This window comes from Equus asinus, chromosome 18, assembly GCF_041296235.1.
Source record: "Equus asinus isolate D_3611 breed Donkey chromosome 18, EquAss-T2T_v2, whole genome shotgun sequence".
Taxonomy (NCBI): domain Eukaryota; kingdom Metazoa; phylum Chordata; class Mammalia; order Perissodactyla; family Equidae; genus Equus; species Equus asinus.
The window spans coordinates 3,978,620-3,998,135 of NC_091807.1; the positions used below are offsets into that span (position 1 = coordinate 3,978,620).

A 19,516-nucleotide genomic window follows, 5' to 3' on the forward strand; every position below is an offset into this window, starting at 1 on the left:
ATTAAGTTGTGCTAATTAATGAAAATGATGTAATTTGATATTAACAAAACCAAATTTAAAAATGATTAATGGTATAACTTTAATATATTTTATAATTATAGCTCCTCCATATTTAGAAGATCACTCATATTATGACAATGAGAGAAAATTTGAATCAGTACTTGTTTTGGTGCTTAGAAAAAACCTGTAAGTAAATTAATATAAGAATTTTAGAGCCAAAGGTATACTTGGCATATGATGCGCCTGGGATCCAAACTAGACATTTCTGCTGTTGAAGACCATTTAAATGCCTGCTAATATTTCATAAGAAAAATTAGTTATAAAATGGGTTACTTTCACTCAAAAATTATGTTTCTGACTTATTTGATAATTGAACTGAATAATTAGAAATCGCAGAGACTCTTTTTTTATTCTCTCCACTTTAGATCACATGACAGAAATCCTTAAGTTCTAGATTTCAAAGAGGACTGACTTGACTTTAAAGGATCGTCTATCCACCACATATTGTAGCCTTCATCTAGCAATTGCCAGTTAATTACACTGATAATCACAAAAGAATAGTCTCTCTCTTTTTATATTTTGAGGAAGATTAGCCCTGAGCTAACATCTGCCACCAATCCTCCTCTTTTTTGCTGAGGAAGACTGGCCCTGAGCTAACATCCATGCCCATCTTCCTCTACTTTATATGTGGGACGCCTGCCACAGCATGGCTTGGCAAGCAGTGAGTAGTTCCACATCTGGGATCCAAACCGGTGAACCCCGCCTGGGCCACCAAAGTGGAGTGTGCAAACTTAACCACTATGCCACCGGACCAGCCTCAAGAATAGTCATTTTTATCCTATATTGTTTAGATGATTAGTTTCAAGAAAACAGTTAATAATTATTATAAAAACTAACCCAGTATTTATTGTGAGCAAGGTATTATTTATAAGCAAGTTAAATGCATAAATATATTTAATTTTTAAAACTACATTATAAAATTGATACTATCATTATTATCTTCAATTTTTAGATCAGGAAACAGAGGCAGAGAGAGTTTAAGGAAGATCACAAAGCTTATACATGGCAAAGCAGATAAAAGAGCCCAAATAATATGAATCCAGAAGCCACGCTCTTCACCATTTTATTTTTCTGTAACTGTTTTAATTGAGTTGAAATGGATCAGTTTTAAATTCCAACAGAAAACACTATCAGAAAGCTTGTGTGAGCTGTGAACTTTGGCTACAAAGTGTTGATCAGCACAGACTTTGACCCAATTACAGAACTGTGAAAATGGACCATATACATTAGTTTTATGAACACCACAACTGGAACTCAATATTTAATTTACTATCATAATGTGAGGTTGGAAATTTTACAGATAGGATCATATTTGGGTATATAAAGGTTTGTAAGAGAAAACCCTGGAGGGAAATGAGTGTGTAAATAAAAGTGAAGGGAGAAGAGATGGCCATATGGTTGGGACACAGTGATCAAAAGGCCAAAAATTGTGATCAGAGTCTAATAACTTTTTTTTTTTGAGGAATATTAGCCCTGAGCTAACTCCTGCCAATCCTCCTCTTTTTGCTGAGGAAGACTGGCCCTGAGCCAACATCTGTGCCCATCTTCCTCTACTTTATATGTGGGACACCTACCACAGCATGGCTTGCCAAGTGGTGCCATATCCGCACCCGGGATCTGAACCGGCAAACCCTGGGCCGCAGAAGCTGAACGTGCGAACTTAACCGCTGCACCACCGGGCCTGCCCCTAATAACTCATTTTTAATTTTTTTAGCTTTTCAGAACAAACATAAATGATTTGGAAGTGTGAAATCATGTTAGGGAAATTATTCAAATCATTTGAAATGGCAAAGGGATTTTATCCACAAGTTCTGACAGGAAAACACCAGAAACTGCGCTAGTCTCTGAAATCCTGGTGGAGGACTCAGAGATGCAGAGCGTATGTCACAGAGTTCAAGAGTGGAGAAACACCAGGAATTCATATAGGCCACCGGGGCAAAGAGAGAGGAACTGCCTTTCTTAAGAGCACATGTTAAGAGGCACATGTTAAGGCAGGGGTATCAGGATGACACCAAAGTATCCTGGCCTCAGCAATTATGTCACCATCTCATGCTGAGTCCAGATATGGTGTTTGCCGTCAATCCAGTGAAACAATAACCATACTGTGCTATACATTATTTTTAGTTTTTGGTAAAGCATCATTTCATTTTAAAAGTTGCTTTAAAATTCCCACATTGATACATTATCACAGAAAAATTCTACATTGATATATTGCCAAATATTAAATAGAGAAATTTAAAATGTGAATATGAAATAATAAAATGAAATGATAGAATTTCCTTCTCATTTGCACATTCTTTTCTTTTGACTTGAATTTAAGATAGGATGTACCTGATTTCAACCTGGCATGACTAAGAAAAAGTATATGAGGATTTGTTTTTAATACCCTAGAAAAGCATTTTGAGATGCACTGCTCAGCTTCCAGCTAACTCTCAGAACTAGGGCATAGGATACCCAGAAATACCTGAAAAATGATCTGTTATTCTTAGTCCTTTTAGAAACTTCCTGACATTCCACTCTGAACAGAACTTTCTGGTCCAACAGTGGTAAAATGAGGTGGACACAGCTGTGTTGTAGACCATCAGGTTTCTTCAGAGTAAAAACAGTTGAATTGTTTTCATTTTACATGTTTCCTATCTGCCAACCTAACTGAATTAATAATGGACACACACTTCAAATACATCAAAGGCAGATAGATCATGTTATACATTAAAGGCTGTCCTTGCTATTGCTGAAATCTCTAAAGAAAATGATTTTCTTTTCTGAAAAGCTATTATCTTGTGACTGAAAATTATTTGTGTATGTGACACAAAATTCCTTTAATAGAAAGTTAATAAGACACATATGTATCAGTTTATTATTAATTTGTGGCTAGCTCATTTTTATAGCTTTTTTTCCCTGCTGCAACCAAGATTTTCAAAGCACTTAATTCAAATAAAAGAAATAGTTTGCATCCACATAAGTAGATCTGAGAATATTTCAAATGAAGTATCTCACTGGTCAATGAACTAGATGGGTATTCCTCACGCCAGGGTTCCAAATGGTTTTCTCTTGGAAAATAGCTTATTTAAATGATAATTTTTTATATGTATATTTCTTTGTATCTAATAAACAAGCCAGTCCTAACAAGCTTGCTGATCTGCACTCCACCATCTCAAGTGTTTGTCTTTTTCCAACTGTAGCCCAGAAATGTAAATTATCTATTGAGGTGAATGGGGAGGGCTGCTACTTTACCACCATTACTAGCTCTCTTATTAGTTTCCTTTCATAGACTTGTAATACGTATGTCTATGAGAGAAATCCAAAACTAAAATAAAATCTGACATCCAATCACGCTGAGTAAACAAATTAGATGATGTATTTTAAACAGATTAGATGACATTCTAAACACGTCTTGGCTCTTCATTCACCACTTGGTCCCCAGATCCATCCTCCATCCTTTTTGCCTTGCTCTGTGCTCTGGTAGTCTGACTTCTTGCACTGCTTCACCTAGATTCCTTGGGCCTCTGATTTTCAGGAGGATTCAGTTATTGGAAAGATATTGGAAGGCAGGAGAAGAAAGAGGTCTGATCCCCCGCCCACCAAAGTCCCTAACTGATTGAAGTTCAGACACTGGCTGTGTCCTTCCTTGCCTACTGCTCTTTTCAAGCCGACCCTTCTCTGGCTCCAGTTCTCTGATGAGGATAACCCCATTCACGTCCTTTGGCCCTTCAGGTCCAGTGCTGGGAAAAGCATCTTGCTTTTGTGGGTTCAATTGTGCTTCTCCATCCCTTATTAGTTCCCCAAACTCTGCGCACACTTTGATGAAAGTCTCCTCATTAAAAACTCTTTAGTCACACCCTTTCGAGACCACCGTCAGCTCCTGCTGATATTAGATATTAACACAGTGTCTAAACCAGCGGGTAGGGGTGCGGGAGCTTATAGTCGATATTTAAAGAGCATGACTTCAAGGAACAATTGTATAAAGACCATTGTAACTTGCCCAGTTTAACACAAACTCCCCTAGAAGAGCATAGCGCTTCTTTATTACGGAACCTGGTTCTTAGACATTAAACTTGGTTCAAAGGCTTTTGAAAAACTGTGTTTCTCAATGACTCTAACATAATTCCTCATGTTAGTTCAAAGTTGTTTTCTCCTTCCCCGTGTAAACACGCACTCTTAGCATTCTTTGCTTACTAATGGGTTAAATAAAATAGCCCTGGGATATCTGAGTTCATCTCTTTTTTCTAAAATGAAAAATAGACTAAAATTAGGTATTTTCATTTATTATACTGAACACTTTGAACAGAATTCCCTTTACACTAATGTAATTCTTTAAACACTATTGGTGAAGAAAGTTTAGTTTCTGTTCTTACTCACCTGTTAGTTTTTATAGTAACTTTATTGACTGTTATTTAACACTATTAAACTCAAATTTTTAACTGTGAAACTGCTATACATCATTGGTCTTGACAGGTTTCCTTGCAATGATTTAAACCTGTGTACCTACTGGGACAATTACCTTTTCTTAGTCATTTTTCTTAATCATTTAAATATCCTTTCTTAAGACTCAGTATTATCACAGCTTCAGTATAAACAGTTCTGATAATAAAATTGTATAAATATTATGTACGTATTTGAGAAGTCATTCGGAAAAGTCTGTCTCCCTGCCTTGCAATCACCTTATACACACGTTGCATCAAGTAGCTTTTAATTTTCTGGCCACAGCTTAATTTAAATGAGTACAGAAAGCTAATGGGAGATTATTTGAAATCTAGAGAAATAAGAAACTACTGTATTATTGAAGCAAGAGATATTTTAAAATATTACAATTACCGAAGCACTTATTGCAATTCCATGAACTCCCTAAAGTTAATAGATTGTATTAGACCCTTCTCAGAAGTCATGCTTTGTGGCATTTACTCTTATTTATTGCCCTGGCAGAAAGTTCCAGCTGAAGTCAAGGTCACCTTCTATCCCAAAGTTGGTATAATTAGTATCAATTCGGTGTCCACCAAGCTTACACAGGAGGTTATTAACGTGTTTCATGTAGAGTATAAAAGGAGCAAGGGCAGAGCCGGCAATCTTTTCAGCTTCAAAGGCACAGCTCATAAATTTAATTCGTTGATTAGTAAGAAAGATACAACCAGTTTAGTTTATTGATGATTTTAAAACTAATTTTAGAGATGTTCTGGAAATGTATTTATTCATATATGTAAGCCAAGCTCTTAAAATATAAAATGGATTATCATCCTCATAATAAGTAACTCATTTAGTCTTGATATTTTATAAGTGATGTGCTTTCTGGAATACAATAATTATAGAAAATGTTTAATTTAATATTTATATGTATATGCATATTATGTAAAAATGAATTCAAGAAAATGACACATAGTCTACTAGGGAACACTTTCTTTTCTTTCTTAGAAGTTATTTTGCAAGAAATGTATATATTTTTAGATTGTGTTAAATCTAGGATTGTTACCGTAAAATCAATTAAGGCACTCCTACATTTATAGAAGTACAAACAATGTTAGTAGAACTGTTTACCTAAAAGAAATGTAAACTAATGGAACAAAGATTTTTGTTTAAATTGATCTAAGCCAAAGAAATAAACAAGCTTAAAATGAAACTCTTAAAAATGTTTGATGTTTTAAATTGCACAAGCCACAAGAGCGCCCTCAGAAAATGGAATAGAGCCTAAGTGTTCTGCTTCCCTTAATAGGTAGTATTGGGAAAAAAACTATGAATACTGGTTTTCCTCAAATGTTTCCCAAATGCCATAGAGAAATAAGTAAATATCTAAACATTTTCAAACTTTTCCAGAATTCAACTTCATACAAGTGAGAGGCAAATGCTCCATTTAGCTTTGGAAATGGTGGATGTATAACAAGCGTGATATGTATTCCTATTCCAAATAAGGTCTACTAGTATAGACTGAATAGCTTTAGCATTCCATGCTGTCTTGGAATAACCTAATCTGAAATATTGCCATTATTCAAGTGTGTGGGTCCACAGCTGATTAAAAGACCAGGACCCCACTCAGCACTCCCACCGGCATCCAGCCTTGGCCACTCCCTTCAGCATTAACAAAATGGTACTTATAGCAAGGTTGAAAGTGCCTCCAACAATAGCACATACTGTGTTGCTTGGTCTTTCTAAGTAAGAAACATTTTAAGTATTTTATTTTCATTATGAACTATGTTTCACATATTTAAGTTTAAGACTGAGTCAACTTCGTATAATAATTATTGTTTTTAAAAAGACTAATGAATAGTTAGCTGCACTTACAGCCTAAATGTGGAAACCTTTTTGCAGATAAGCAGGTCTCTCTATATGGACCATCTGGAGACTGAATTATTACTTAATTTTTGGCAAGTGAAAAAAACCCAACATATTGACACAATTTTGAAAAGCTCACAACACTATGCAAATTGTGTTTTATTACCACCAATAAAACCAGAAACATTTTTAATAGCTAAACACTCATAATACAAGCTCATAAACAACTTCTCGATTTGCACACTTCGAGATCTAACTGCGTCAAGATGATATATTTACCATTGCAAATGCTCTATTTGAGTGCATGGTAGTCGCTAACTCAGAGCTGACATGATTTTACTCCATTCTTTCTCAGTGCTGTCTTTCTTTTTCTTTTATTCTGATAAATGTGTCTTTATAGCTTTGTATTCTATTTCTTTAAGTATCTACACCAAAAAGGGAAGGAGGGGGCACATTAATGAAACCAGATAAAAATAAAATAAAGATAGACTGGAGTTTCTTTTGATATAAAGGAGACAGAACATAGAAGCACAGGCCAGACCATTGCTGCTTTCTAACCTGATTTAATTAAATAAATACCTCAGACAGTGGTTTGAGGTGCACTTGTCCGCATTTTGTGTTTATTTTACTTTAGCTTTTTGCGTTTTGAAGTCAGAGAAATGAAACAATGGAAGTAAAGGACACTGCATACAAAAATACTATTTCATAATCAACATTTTAGGCAACTATAGTTCATTAAAAATGTCCATATTAAAAATGAGAAGAATTTTGCAATTCATCTCAATTTCTCTATGCCGGCACAAAGTAAATACGTCAGCAACTCTTATCTTCATTTGTTGTTTTTTAACTCTGTGTATATATTTATTTCACAGTCGGGAAGATTACATTAAGGAATATTTAGAGAAGGAAAGTAGTTATTTATTAGGAGCTCTCAAACAGAAATATTTTATGATTATACTTAATGGTCAAACAAGTCCCTAAGTTCATTTACAATTAAATAACTAAGTTTCATGATTCACATGGTTTATAAATAAAATGGCAGCATATGGGTTAACAATTATGAGCCTATAATTCGAGACTGGAGCTATATTCATTCTAGATGTATGCTCAAATTCTTTCTATTTTACATGGGTGATTTAAAATGTTTCACTTACTATTACATTTTTAAACATAAGTAACAAAATTAGTGTGTAATTTAATTGTGAGGAATTGAGTACACACAGTGTAAGTGCTGAGCATTAAGCTTTTGACTGGGGAGCCATCTATTTCACAATATATCTATCTTGAATAAACACATTGCCAGCAGAAAAACAGCAAAGGAACTAGGCTGCCCCATGTGTGAAGGACCCTCCTTCAGAAGGTTCTGTGCGACCTAGATAACTGGCCACTTTGACTAACTCTGCTTCTCTCTGCCTGTGCCCTAACTTCCCCTCTTCTGCTTTAAATTCAATAAAAGTGAGCCCATGAAACCTTAGACACTTCACCGTGGGCCCTAGTCAAAGCAGAGCCCCAGGTCTGTGCACTTTCTCTCTTTCTACCTGTGACCTCACTATGTGGCCCTTCAGGATCTGCGAGTAATAAATCTTGTTCCTCAAATTTCCCTGATGATTTCTTGCTGAAGTACATCCTCAAATCACAGCAAGAACCACAAGGGCTGGTCCAGCCACAACACTGGCCCAGGTGGAGGAAATGTCTATGGGGGCTCCTACATGTAACAGGAGCCCAGGAGAGTGCCTTGGGCATTCCCAACTGAGAGCATCACCATCAATAGGATGGGACCCACACAACAGTACCCATCTCTCAGTTCTGTGGGTTTGCTCATTATTACTCTGCAGACAGTTTGATAATGGCTGATTTCTTAAATTTTAAAAAAAGTCCTTTGCTTTTATTTTGCAGTGTGAATCTGAAATAAAGTTTCATTGCAATTAGCCTCATTATAATTAATAAATTGTTTGAGATTACTAGACAAATGATGTAATTTTATTAATATAAAAGTATTTTACCATTTCAAATTCTGATGCAAAACCAAATCTATATTTGAACCAATAATTCATTGGGATTTTTACATAGATTGTATAAATAATTTTCATCATGACTTTTAGGGTTTTTTTCCCTATCTGAAAGGCATGAAGTATTTGAACAGACTCTTAGTATTAGGACAGGAAATATATCAGATACTTTACATCTTCTTTCCATATCTATCATCTTATTTCTACATTTGTAGGGCATATATACTCTTGCAGAGGCAGAAACAGATAACAATTAGGAGTTTAGGAGTTTTCCTGTCTTGGTAAGTATAAAAAGTTCAGTTGTGAATGCTAATAAAAAATCAAGATAGATAGACATAACTACTGATATATGTCACTATATCATCTGTAAAATGGTGGTGCTATTAAAGATTCTTAGATTATGACATAGTTATTATGAAATTAAAATTATATGTTATAAGCTCAAGTGAAAAGGCTTTTGATGTAACACACCATGCTAAAATAATATTAATACTAGAAGTCACATCAGGCTATTTGGAATCATTTTATAAACGATTATATTTAACTCAGTATCACAGTGACCTAAAAAAACCTTTATAAGAGAGTATATATATAAGCCTTCTGAATGATAGGGCTAGTCAGGCCAACGGTCTTAATAAACTGCAGTTTCCAAAAGCAGAAATAAAAATGTGTTATAGTAAAGATTTTTTGTAACAGAAAAATTTTAAGAGATCTATAAAATGTTCAGATTTTAGATTTACGATATGAATCAAGAATACTATAAATTTCAGAGAAAGTTTATAAACGGTTGTTAAATTCAAGGATAGATGGATAGACAAGTTCCACCTGCTCTAGCACTATTTTTATCTATTTTTCTCATATAATCGATAAAAAATAGGTTTGAAATTAAAAAGTTATCAGTGCACTAAGACCAAAGAATTTTGTCAGAACTGAAACTATAATTCCTATAGGAGAATCTACCATTTCATTAACTGTGTGATGCAACTACATGTAACCACATTTGTTTTACTAAAAAGAACTGAGCAATATCTTGTCGTACACTGAGTGTTGATTATGTTTCCAGAACTCTGGATATGATCCAGTCCTCAAGACAACCTGGGAATTAAGTGCTTCTAATAAGTGCTTCTCATTTTTCGGATGAAAATGCTGAGGCTCAGTTAGGTTCACTGTCCAAGACCAAAGACCTTGTGAAGACAAGAACCACAATTCACACCCAAAGATGTCTCCAGGGCTCACTTATTCTGTCTTCCCCAGGACTGCTCAAGGTTGCTCGCTTCTCTGTGTTTTAACACCCTTATTTGTGACAAGATACTGCTAACTGCCAGCTTTTCTTCCACATGGGTCAGGCTCCCCTTCCTCTAAACAGGGATGCATTTCATGTACAAATTGAAGAGACGTGCATATTCTCACGGTTATGACTGATGATTTGAGTAGTTTGCTCTATTTCATCTTGATTTCTATATTAGTCACAGTTGTCATTCTTTTTTGTTTTAATTTTTTAATTTTTTTTTTATTCTTCTCCCCTAAGCTCTCCAGTACATAGCTGTATATTCTAGCTGTGAGTGCCTCTGGTTGTGGTATGATGAGTGGTGCCATGTCCACGCCCAGAATCCGAACCGGTGAAACCCTGGGCCGCTGAAGCAGAGCGCACGAACTTAACCATTTGGCCACGGGGCCGGCCCCAGTCACAGTTGTGATTCTTTAAATTTATTTTAAATTGGATGTTTATCATATTTCAAGATGGAAAACTCAGTAATAATAGGAGTAATGAAAGAGTGTAAATGGAGATATGAACAGGGATGCATTTGTGGTCATTTATTAAGTATGTATACAGGTAAATGTTATAGTTTATAAAATTTGAAGAAATGTCACTTAATCCTAATAAAATCAAATATAATTAGTTTACTTCAGATTATTGAATGAGAGAAAGGGATGAAACAAGTAAACAAAAAAAATTCACAAGCTGAAAACTGAGTTCTCTTGAATTCTCAGCTTTTCTCAGGCAACATATTGTTATTGTGGTCCCTTTTTAACCATGTTTTTGAAACATCTTACACTAATTTATAAATAAATGAATTCCATTTAAAATGTAATTGCATCTGAAAGCTTTAATTATATAGGTAATGTACAAATAAAAGAATATTATGTAACTTAAAAGAGATAGAGTACAAAATTCACAACAATGTACTGACTGAATCCCACGCTCATCAATATGGACTAGAACATTAATCACGCAGGTGGGCTTGGTGACTCCCCAGGCCTCAGTGGCTTGTTGAAGAAGGCGGGAAAACAGGCTTTAGACTAACATTCAACGTCAGTGCCGCTGTTTTTCCATATAAAATAGATACTACGAATTGCCTAACTCACAAAATACATTCTTCTTTCTACATATCTTGGTGCCATTTGAAAAATACTATCTATCAACTGTTAAGTAAAAGAAGAGAGAATGGTGTGTGTGTGTGTCTTCTTTGAGTTTTGTTTACTTGTGTGTTCATTTGAGGCAAAGATGAATTATTTTAGCACTTTTAAACTCCATGGTGTACAGTTCACAAAATATTTTAGGAAATCTATGAAAAAGAGAATTTACTTGAAAAACTAGAAAATTGATTTCATTGTAGTATGCTGGTTAAAACACAATAGGTAAGATTTCACTTAAGATGCAATGTGAACGAGTACAAAAGAACATTGTTAAACACTTCATTTTGAAATAAAACATTTTTCTTTTAGGCTGATATATATATATATGTACTCACAAAGAATATGAATATTTGTCACTAATTAAGCGCAGATAATAGTTATTTGGGTGGAAATGAATTAAGTCAACTGCTAGTAATTTTTGATACCATTTTTACATAAGTTTAGGGTCTGGCATAGTCCCATTTATATAGCAGGTACTCAAATATTTATTGAAGAAAGAAGGAATAATTGATTATTAGGCTTTTTTGTAAAGACTAAAGTAGGTCTTTAAAACAAAATTGAGGTTGATATATCTCCCTTCTTTTCCATCAAAGTGATTTGTTTGTACAGCCAGAACTTAACATTATCACAGAAATTTTGTTAGCATGCAATAATTACATTTCATTTATATTACAGTTTGCAAAAATCTTTGTGAAAATAATAAATTAAAGCAAAGTTGAACTTTAGATATCCGTTTCATATAATATCATAAAGTATATTTTCACCTTTGTCTTCATTTTTGTTTTTCCTTCCATTTTTATGTAAATTGTTATCAGAAAGATCTTTGACTCTTCTCACTTCTGGATTTAGCTCAAATACAGTTGTTAAGTAATACTAAAATAAACCTACGTGTTTTTGAGAAATTCCTATTGCTCCTATTATCAAACTTTAGCAACCTTGCACAGTATAGAACAGTTGACTAGATTATTAAAAATTAACAATTATTGATATTAGGATTTTTTTTTCTGGAACAAGAGAAAGAAATACTATGATAACTGTGAAAAAGTTATCAACTCAATTTAATATTGAGAATTAATAAAAATCCCAAGAAACACAGATCATTTAATGGAACAATTTTACAAGTGAAGGAAAATGTTAATCCTGCCCTTGGTACAACTTTAATTACATGTATATTGAAGTCCTCATGATTTCAAGTTAAATTGTTAAGTTTAACACATATTAGTATAGCCAACATGACACAAAACACATATAAGTAGAACAAGACAGACTTAAATAGGACAAATTCTCTCTGAACATTGCTTATGCAGAAACTGTTTAAAATGTGTTTTTCTGTAAGGCACTCAAACAACTTTTTTTTCCTTCATCATCTGCTAACCACTGAATGACTGCTCAGAAATGCTTTTTTATACTTCTAAACCATAATGTAATTGTTTTTTTGCCCTTAATGATTACTTCAATTTCTTCAAGGTTGCTCTCCTTGAGGCAAAAATGCTTATTAGTAAACCAATCCCAGAAATTACTCATGGGGCCAAATATCAATTCCTATCATCCCAGATAACTCTAGAACATTTGCTTTTAGAACATCCTGTGAGTAGAATAAGCAGATCCACTCAGCAAATCACTTTAGGATGACATGCTGAATATTTACTTAAAAGTTCTATGTGGTGAATAGTTTGAAATGACCCCATGGATTGTGTCAATTTTAGAACAAATTCAATGTTGTATTTGTTTTAATCTACTCGCAGAGGAACAATAAGTCATTAACATAAAACTAGGATCTTAAAAAAGCACAAGTTCCCTCTGCATCCTTGAACATCTTATTTCTTTGTTTGCATTTACAAGGCAAGGCAAAAAAACAGTGTCCCATGTTCACAATTTAACTTGGACCAATGTTGTAGCGCTCCATATATTTTTAACCTATATCCTGAAATATTTTCATAATAGTCATAAGTGACACTAAATTAAAATTAAGATGTACCATCTTGTCTCATATTCTATTCCAATAACTCTAATTGATAGTAATTTAGGTGAAAATTACTTCTCATAATTAAGTAAAATTGGATCTCAATTTTTCTATTCTTTTAAAAAAAACCCTCTAAAGCTCCACTTAATGTGTTTTCCAGGCCATAACAAAGAAGCATACTGTACCTCTGGTGCTGCTGGTGGTTGCAGATGTGGTTGGGCTGCTTGTTATGGCTACAGTGGTTGTGACTGTTGCAGTGGTAAGGGAGGGGATGATAGTAGTGGGAAGCAAAGTGTTGGGAACATCTGGTGAGTGGAAAAAACAAAATACAAAACAAAATCATACCATGCAAACAAAAGAGAAACACAAATGATTCAAATTACAAATACGTATATCTTATTTAGGTTTAAATTTAACAGGCTTACACAGATTACCAGGTACACAGCTGGCTGTACCAAACAGTTCTTGTCATTTTTGTTCACTCGTTTTTCATGCTCTTACACAAAGCAAAACTTGGAGCAATGTTTTGAGAATAAGCAGATCGTTTGCAATATTTATAGTGAAATTTAAAATGACAAGAATTCATTTGTTCACTGAGTCATTTAAAAAGTTTGACATGCAGTAGCAAAATACAGATAGGTAAAACGAAAAATGACATGCTTTGCCAAAGAAGTAAACAAAGAAACAACACAACAGAAATAAACACAAATAACACCACCAAATGAGATTAAAGAAATGATAATAATGTATGAGTATACGCATGTTAAATGCTGTTTGATTTTTTCTTTAGGAAAATGCAATGCTAGGAAATAGATGAGAGCAATCTTTAGAAACAAACAAAAAACAAAGCCGATTGTTATTATTATTTTGCTTTTCCTTTTCTCACAAACGATGTTAATGTACAGCTTAGAGTCTTGCAATTCTTACCCTGGTTAGCTGGTAATGCCTTCTAACAATTTTCAGTACCTAGGAGTCTTTAACAAGTATTGAGTCAACTAGCATGAACCCAGTATTCTGAAAGGTTTATGATTTATTTATTTGACATACCTAAGAGAGGTTATTGAACATGGACTTGAACCATAACATTCAACCCCTAATCCATAATTAATCGAAGTTGTCGAAAGTTAACTGTAGAATCAAACGCAGAAAACATAATAAACAGAAAGAACAGCTTCGAGTTTAACACCAAAATCTTCCCTCCTTTTACTCAAAACCTACTGGAAATATGAAGAGCAGCATAGACAACACTGAGACAATACAGCCAGTGTCAAGCTATGAGAATCTCGGTAAGATCCTGGGGGAGTCAGATCTTGTCTCACGTGGGTAGGCATATAATTTACACAGTGAGGAAATTAGAAACAGTTCACAAATTACCTATAATTACTGTGCTGGGGTCTGATTTCACATGTTTGCCACACAGCCCCTAAATATTCAGAGCGCTTGACAGATTATCTTGCTATTAAAGGTTTCCTGTCAGTCTCTCAGTTAAAGTCTTTGAGTCACACCAAAATTTTCTAGTTCTTTACTTCTGATAAATAGCCCTACTCAATCCTCAGACTTTAACCTGCTGAATTCTCTACATGGGAGACATCAGAGAACAGCATGCGATCACTCTCTTATCTTAGATATTGATGTTTACATCTGTTTTTCAACAGCGAAAATGCTTCCTGGCCAGTCAAATTAAGAAAACAACCTTCTGAAAAGTCAATGGTGCTACATTAATCACTAAGGGAAACGGGTCTTGCCTGGAGTGTGATTATCATGATCATAAAGCAGAACCGACTTCAACCTTATAAATGAAGAAATAATATGTATATGTGCACATGGACTTCTTGTTTACTAATTTTATAACACCTTCTTATTTTCATGGTAGGCTTTTCTAAATTGTTTAGGCAGGCTAGGGATAAATGCAAGACTTTTCCTAAATTTAAAACAATTCGTAATTTTAATTTTCATGAATATCTAAAACAGAAAATAATACATTCTTTGTTTGCAAAATCATTTGCTCATTAGGATCTCAAAATATATGTATTTAATTAACGCAAAGGCAAATATCTTCCAGGGCTAGCAAATATAAGAACACACAATATTATTAGTCCTTTAAAACTCCATATAAAGAAACTGATATTACCAAACCTTTTACAGATTATAAAATGTTGGGTTATTTGCTATCAGACAGTGGGTTAGAATAAGATTCTATTGGATCCAAAAAGCAGCTTTTCAAAATCAGCTATATCATTTGATTCATAAAAATTGGAACGCAAATAACAGGTCTTTTTTGTTGTTTGATTTGGTCAGCCAAAAATCCCATTATTTGGATTTTTTTCCTTATTCCATATCAACAAAGATGGGCAATAACAAATCCTGATTTGTTTTGGAGAGGGTCTATATATTTTCAGGCCCTGTGAGCATTCTTGTATAAACCAAACGATATCCTATTCCCTACAATAGTGAAAATGCATGAAATATAGGTTTTTTTCTTAGGCTAATATTCAAAGAACTAAAAAACAATGGGTAGTTTTAATAATGGTTAATCCAGTTCAAGAGAACCGCCCTAGAGTCTTTTCAAGTGTCCAGATAGATGAGATAACACTACAAATCATTATTGACTTATAGTCCATCTGCTTTTCTGCTCATCACCCTCTCTCATCCTCTCCTCTGAACTTCATATGAACCTAAAAACAATTGACTGAAGGCAATTTGATGGAAAGCCCCTTGGCCAGTACGACAATTGGGTCAAGAAAATGAGCTGCAAAATTAGACATCTCTCCTAGTCACTGTTAAACATTTTTGATCACTACTAAATTAATTTCATCCTGTGTGTTCTGAAACATGACACTTTCATTTTTTCAAAATTTTTGAGGGTTTCTTGATTCTGTCCTTCATTTTATTGTACATTCCTGTTAATGCAATTTCTCACCTCTATTGTGAAATAGCAAAAGTTGAAATAACCTAAATTTTCAATACCCGAAGATTAACCAAAATCAACTAAAATTCAACAATGTAAGGTTAGTTGGAATTCTCAGAAAGACCAAGAACATTGTCTGATACTTGTCTTTTCTACACCACCTCTTTATTTCCTCTGATTTTATTGGTGTCAGTCTCTCTGCTTGAAGAAAAGAACTCTGCTTACTTTTTTGTTGGGATTCTAACACAATTTAGAAGGTCGATAAATATTTACGAAATGAATTCATTCACAGCATTATAAACGTGACATATTTTAGGGGATCTAGAAAAGTCCAATTTTTTTGACAAGGTTAAGTAGTAGTTAGTATAGAACTAAAAGATTTCATTACTTCTGTTCAGAAACATTCCTCTCTGTTTTCAGTATAGAAGGCAATTGTTATTTTGTGAAGGATAAATTTTCAAGATCACAACTTACAACTTCCTCCTTCAATAAATTTCCTTACTAACAAAATGAATCTTTGCCCACGTTTTCTACTACTTTGAAAGCAGTGTGACTCTGTCCTGAGACTCATGTAGTCCATGTCTCCTTATGAATTCTTTCCATTTTCACCTTTGTTGAAACTTTCAGAGAAAGGTCGAAAGGCCAGGAGGACTCCCTTAGCTGCTCCTATTGTAATTAGTGGTGAATGATGACAACATTTTTATGAGTTGTCTATTATCATCCCCACTTAATCAATGAGAGAACTTTGAGATAGAGTTTTCTTGTCTCTAAAATTATGTATATATATAAATATATGAATATATATGTTATATTACAGATAATATTTTATTTAATATGAGTATAGTGAAGAATTTTCTCCAACAATTCCGTCTCACTTATTTTAACTGCCTGATTGTGACTCTTGTCAAAGCAGAAATAAGTAAAATACTCTGAGCTGTCTTCCTAAACCCAAACACAATCTGGTTCTCACTCCTACAAGTGAGCAGCAACGTTGGACATTGCTAAGCAATTGCTTATGAGGTCCTGGCTTGGTATCTTCACTTTTGGCCTTTTATTTAGACATTGATTATGAAAATGGAGCTACATTTTTTAAGAAAATATACAATTGGAAACATTAGTACTAGTCATTTACCTCATTTTTTAGTTATCTAGAATTGTATACATTTTTCAAACTATTATACTGTTAATCAAAGACTACTCAACAAATATAGTACAGGATAGAAAATTCAGGCTATTGTTTTCTAAGAGACATCCAGTTTTATTTTTTTCCAAGAATAAAAATACACTAATTTATATGCAGAAGAATTATACACATGCACACACATAATAAAAATAAATCCTAGTTCAACATTAATTTACTATTTCTGATCATAAAACAAGATAATCTGCAGTCATTAATTTGCTGAATATGACATGAATTTTAGAAGATCTTAATATATGCCTTAGATGTTAACATCCTATGATTAACCAAAAGATATTTGAACATGGACACTAAGAAACTATAAATTAAAAAATAGACAAATTAATGATATGTGACATATAATTTATGAATATTAAAATTCAGAAATAATGACTACCTAATAGACAGGTCAAACAAGTAACTACCTGATATTTCATCTCTGATTTCCACAATACAAAAGATGGGAAATTTTTATTATTATTTTTCCTGAAGAGTATGTTAATTTACTCAAATACTATTGAATTTTGCCTAAAAAAACAAAGTCGTTACAAATCAGAAGTTTGGCATTTATAATTTACAAAAGAAATTAACTGTATTTTTTATTTTCTAGATTAATGCATAAGGAATGAAGAGCTGGTAATTGATAAAGCACATAGCGGATAAAAAAGGTGTTTTGATAAGCGAACAAAGTGAAAATAATTAGACTGTATTTGTCTAGATTTGATCAGGGAAATTAGTAAATATGGATAAATTATATAAACGATTTAAATCTAAACAAGAGAAATTTCAATAAAGTTCTTCAAAATCAGAATTAAAAACATATTCTAATTCATAAGAAATTTGTTTGAATACTATCTAATAAAACAAAATTTTCAAACTTAAAATTTTTGATCACAATATATGGAAATGTGTAACATCAATTTCTCTGAAATGGCAATTACGTGCTTTAAATCTTTTGCTAGAAGATTAAATCTTAAGGAACTACTTTTTCAATATATACTAAAATGGATAAAACTTGCTAAAATATCTTCATGGTTTAAATTTGATATTAAAATGAATTCACAGAGGTCCATGATTCATTATCTAAAACTTTATGTAGATATATGTGTGTGTGTATATATACATATATATATATATATATATGGCATAGTAAATTCATGGATTTCCTTTAAAGGGAATATGTGAGCATTTTTACTGATAGGAAACTGAGAAAAGTAAACGTTCCAAGACATGAAAATATTTGCTTATAGTTGTTCCTACACATAAGATGTGAATTATATAAATTATACTTTCCATTTCACTTGTATCGTATATAAAGTTCTATTCTCATGTAAAAGGAAAATTCAGGAGTATTTCAATAATATCAGACAAAACCCCAAATCTAGTCAATTGCAAAATTGTATATTAGTACAGATGAAGTCTAAGTAGGCTGCAAAAGTTATTCATGTGAGTGAATGTTGAGTTACAAACAAATGCAATGTCAATAATCTAGCTTACTTCTATAAGCACCTATTCACTTGCAGAAACATAATTTCAGCTCAAAGTTGTTGAATCAGAAAACTAAAATCTGTGTCTAGGGAGTGTGGCTAAACTTTGTTATGATAAATTCTTTAGTCCATCATCTCTCCTGCTCAACCCACATGACTCGGATGTACACTCCAAAGTGCACCCAACATTGTTCTAAGGTGCCACATATTAAAGTTCTCTGAGACAAAAGGGACTAGAGTTCCTCAGAACATATATGCCTGGCTTCTTTTCTTTGTTTCTCATAGTGACAGCTTAACATAAACAAAGAAGCCGAAGTCCAGCACACATGAAGACACCTGCTCCTGACACAAGTTCTAGACTCAGCACTGCTTTCTCTTTGCGGCCATGTTCTCATAGCCACATCCCGTTCAACGACATTAGTTACCTCTTTCTTGTCTAGCCTTCAAGTCTAGTTTAAATGTGATCTCAGCTGCAAACCATCCCTCAATAATGCACAGTTAATGTCTTCCTGCAAGCACTTACAAGCACTTTGTACACACCTCTTCCCATGATTGACATATTAAATCACTGTTATATTTATGTAGATATCTCGCCAATGAACTGTAGCCTCAGTCTTTGTAGACCAACATGTGTTTATTTTTTAAATATAATTTTTCCTTGGGACAAGTTTACTCAACCCAACCCCCCAGTATACCCCAATCCCCATCTTCAAATAGGTTCCCTTTCTTGATGTACATAGAGAAACGCTACTCTTAAGTTTCAGCCTAATTCCCACCTGCTCTGTGAAGGCTTCCTTGACCAACTAAATTGCAACTGATTTCCCTTCTCTCTGAATACTCATAATGCTATTTGTGTATATCTGTTGCTTCCCTCACTGTATTACCAATACCCTTCATGATCAATGATGCTTACATTCATTACACACTATCAGGGTCATACCCAGAGTTATGTGCCTCTCACTAGCTCCACATCTCTCTCTCTCTTCCTCAGTGGAGAACACATATCAACATACATGTGTAATGCTAACACTTTAAAATTTTCTCTAATTTGCATAATCAATTAATACACTCTACTATACTAACCCTTATTAATAATGAAAAATACAGCATACACATCAAAGCTCTTCACAAAATCAGTGGTTGAAAACTAGGAGACTATAGCGTTCATTTGGCACTTAATATGCATTGCTTGTATTTTTTTTTATGAACCAATAAGATGATGAAAAAACA

At 33.6% G+C, this 19,516-nt stretch overlaps 1 protein-coding gene across 8 annotated transcripts in view; it reads right to left on the reverse strand.

Annotated features, from left to right (window-relative positions):
- Positions 1-19,516, reverse strand: part of CADM2 (cell adhesion molecule 2) — a 1,002,810-nt gene that overhangs the window by 60,671 nt on the left and 922,623 nt on the right. For 4 of the 8 annotated variants that reach the window (XM_044750270.2, XM_014865914.3, XM_044750268.2 and 1 more), the window contains one exon: positions 12,897-13,016. The exons of the other annotated variants lie outside the window; for them this stretch is intronic. In XM_044750270.2, the coding sequence (XP_044606205.1) occupies positions 12,897-13,016 (120 nt within the window). The remainder of the gene's footprint in view (positions 1-12,896; positions 13,017-19,516) is intronic. 8 annotated transcript variants of the gene reach the window in all.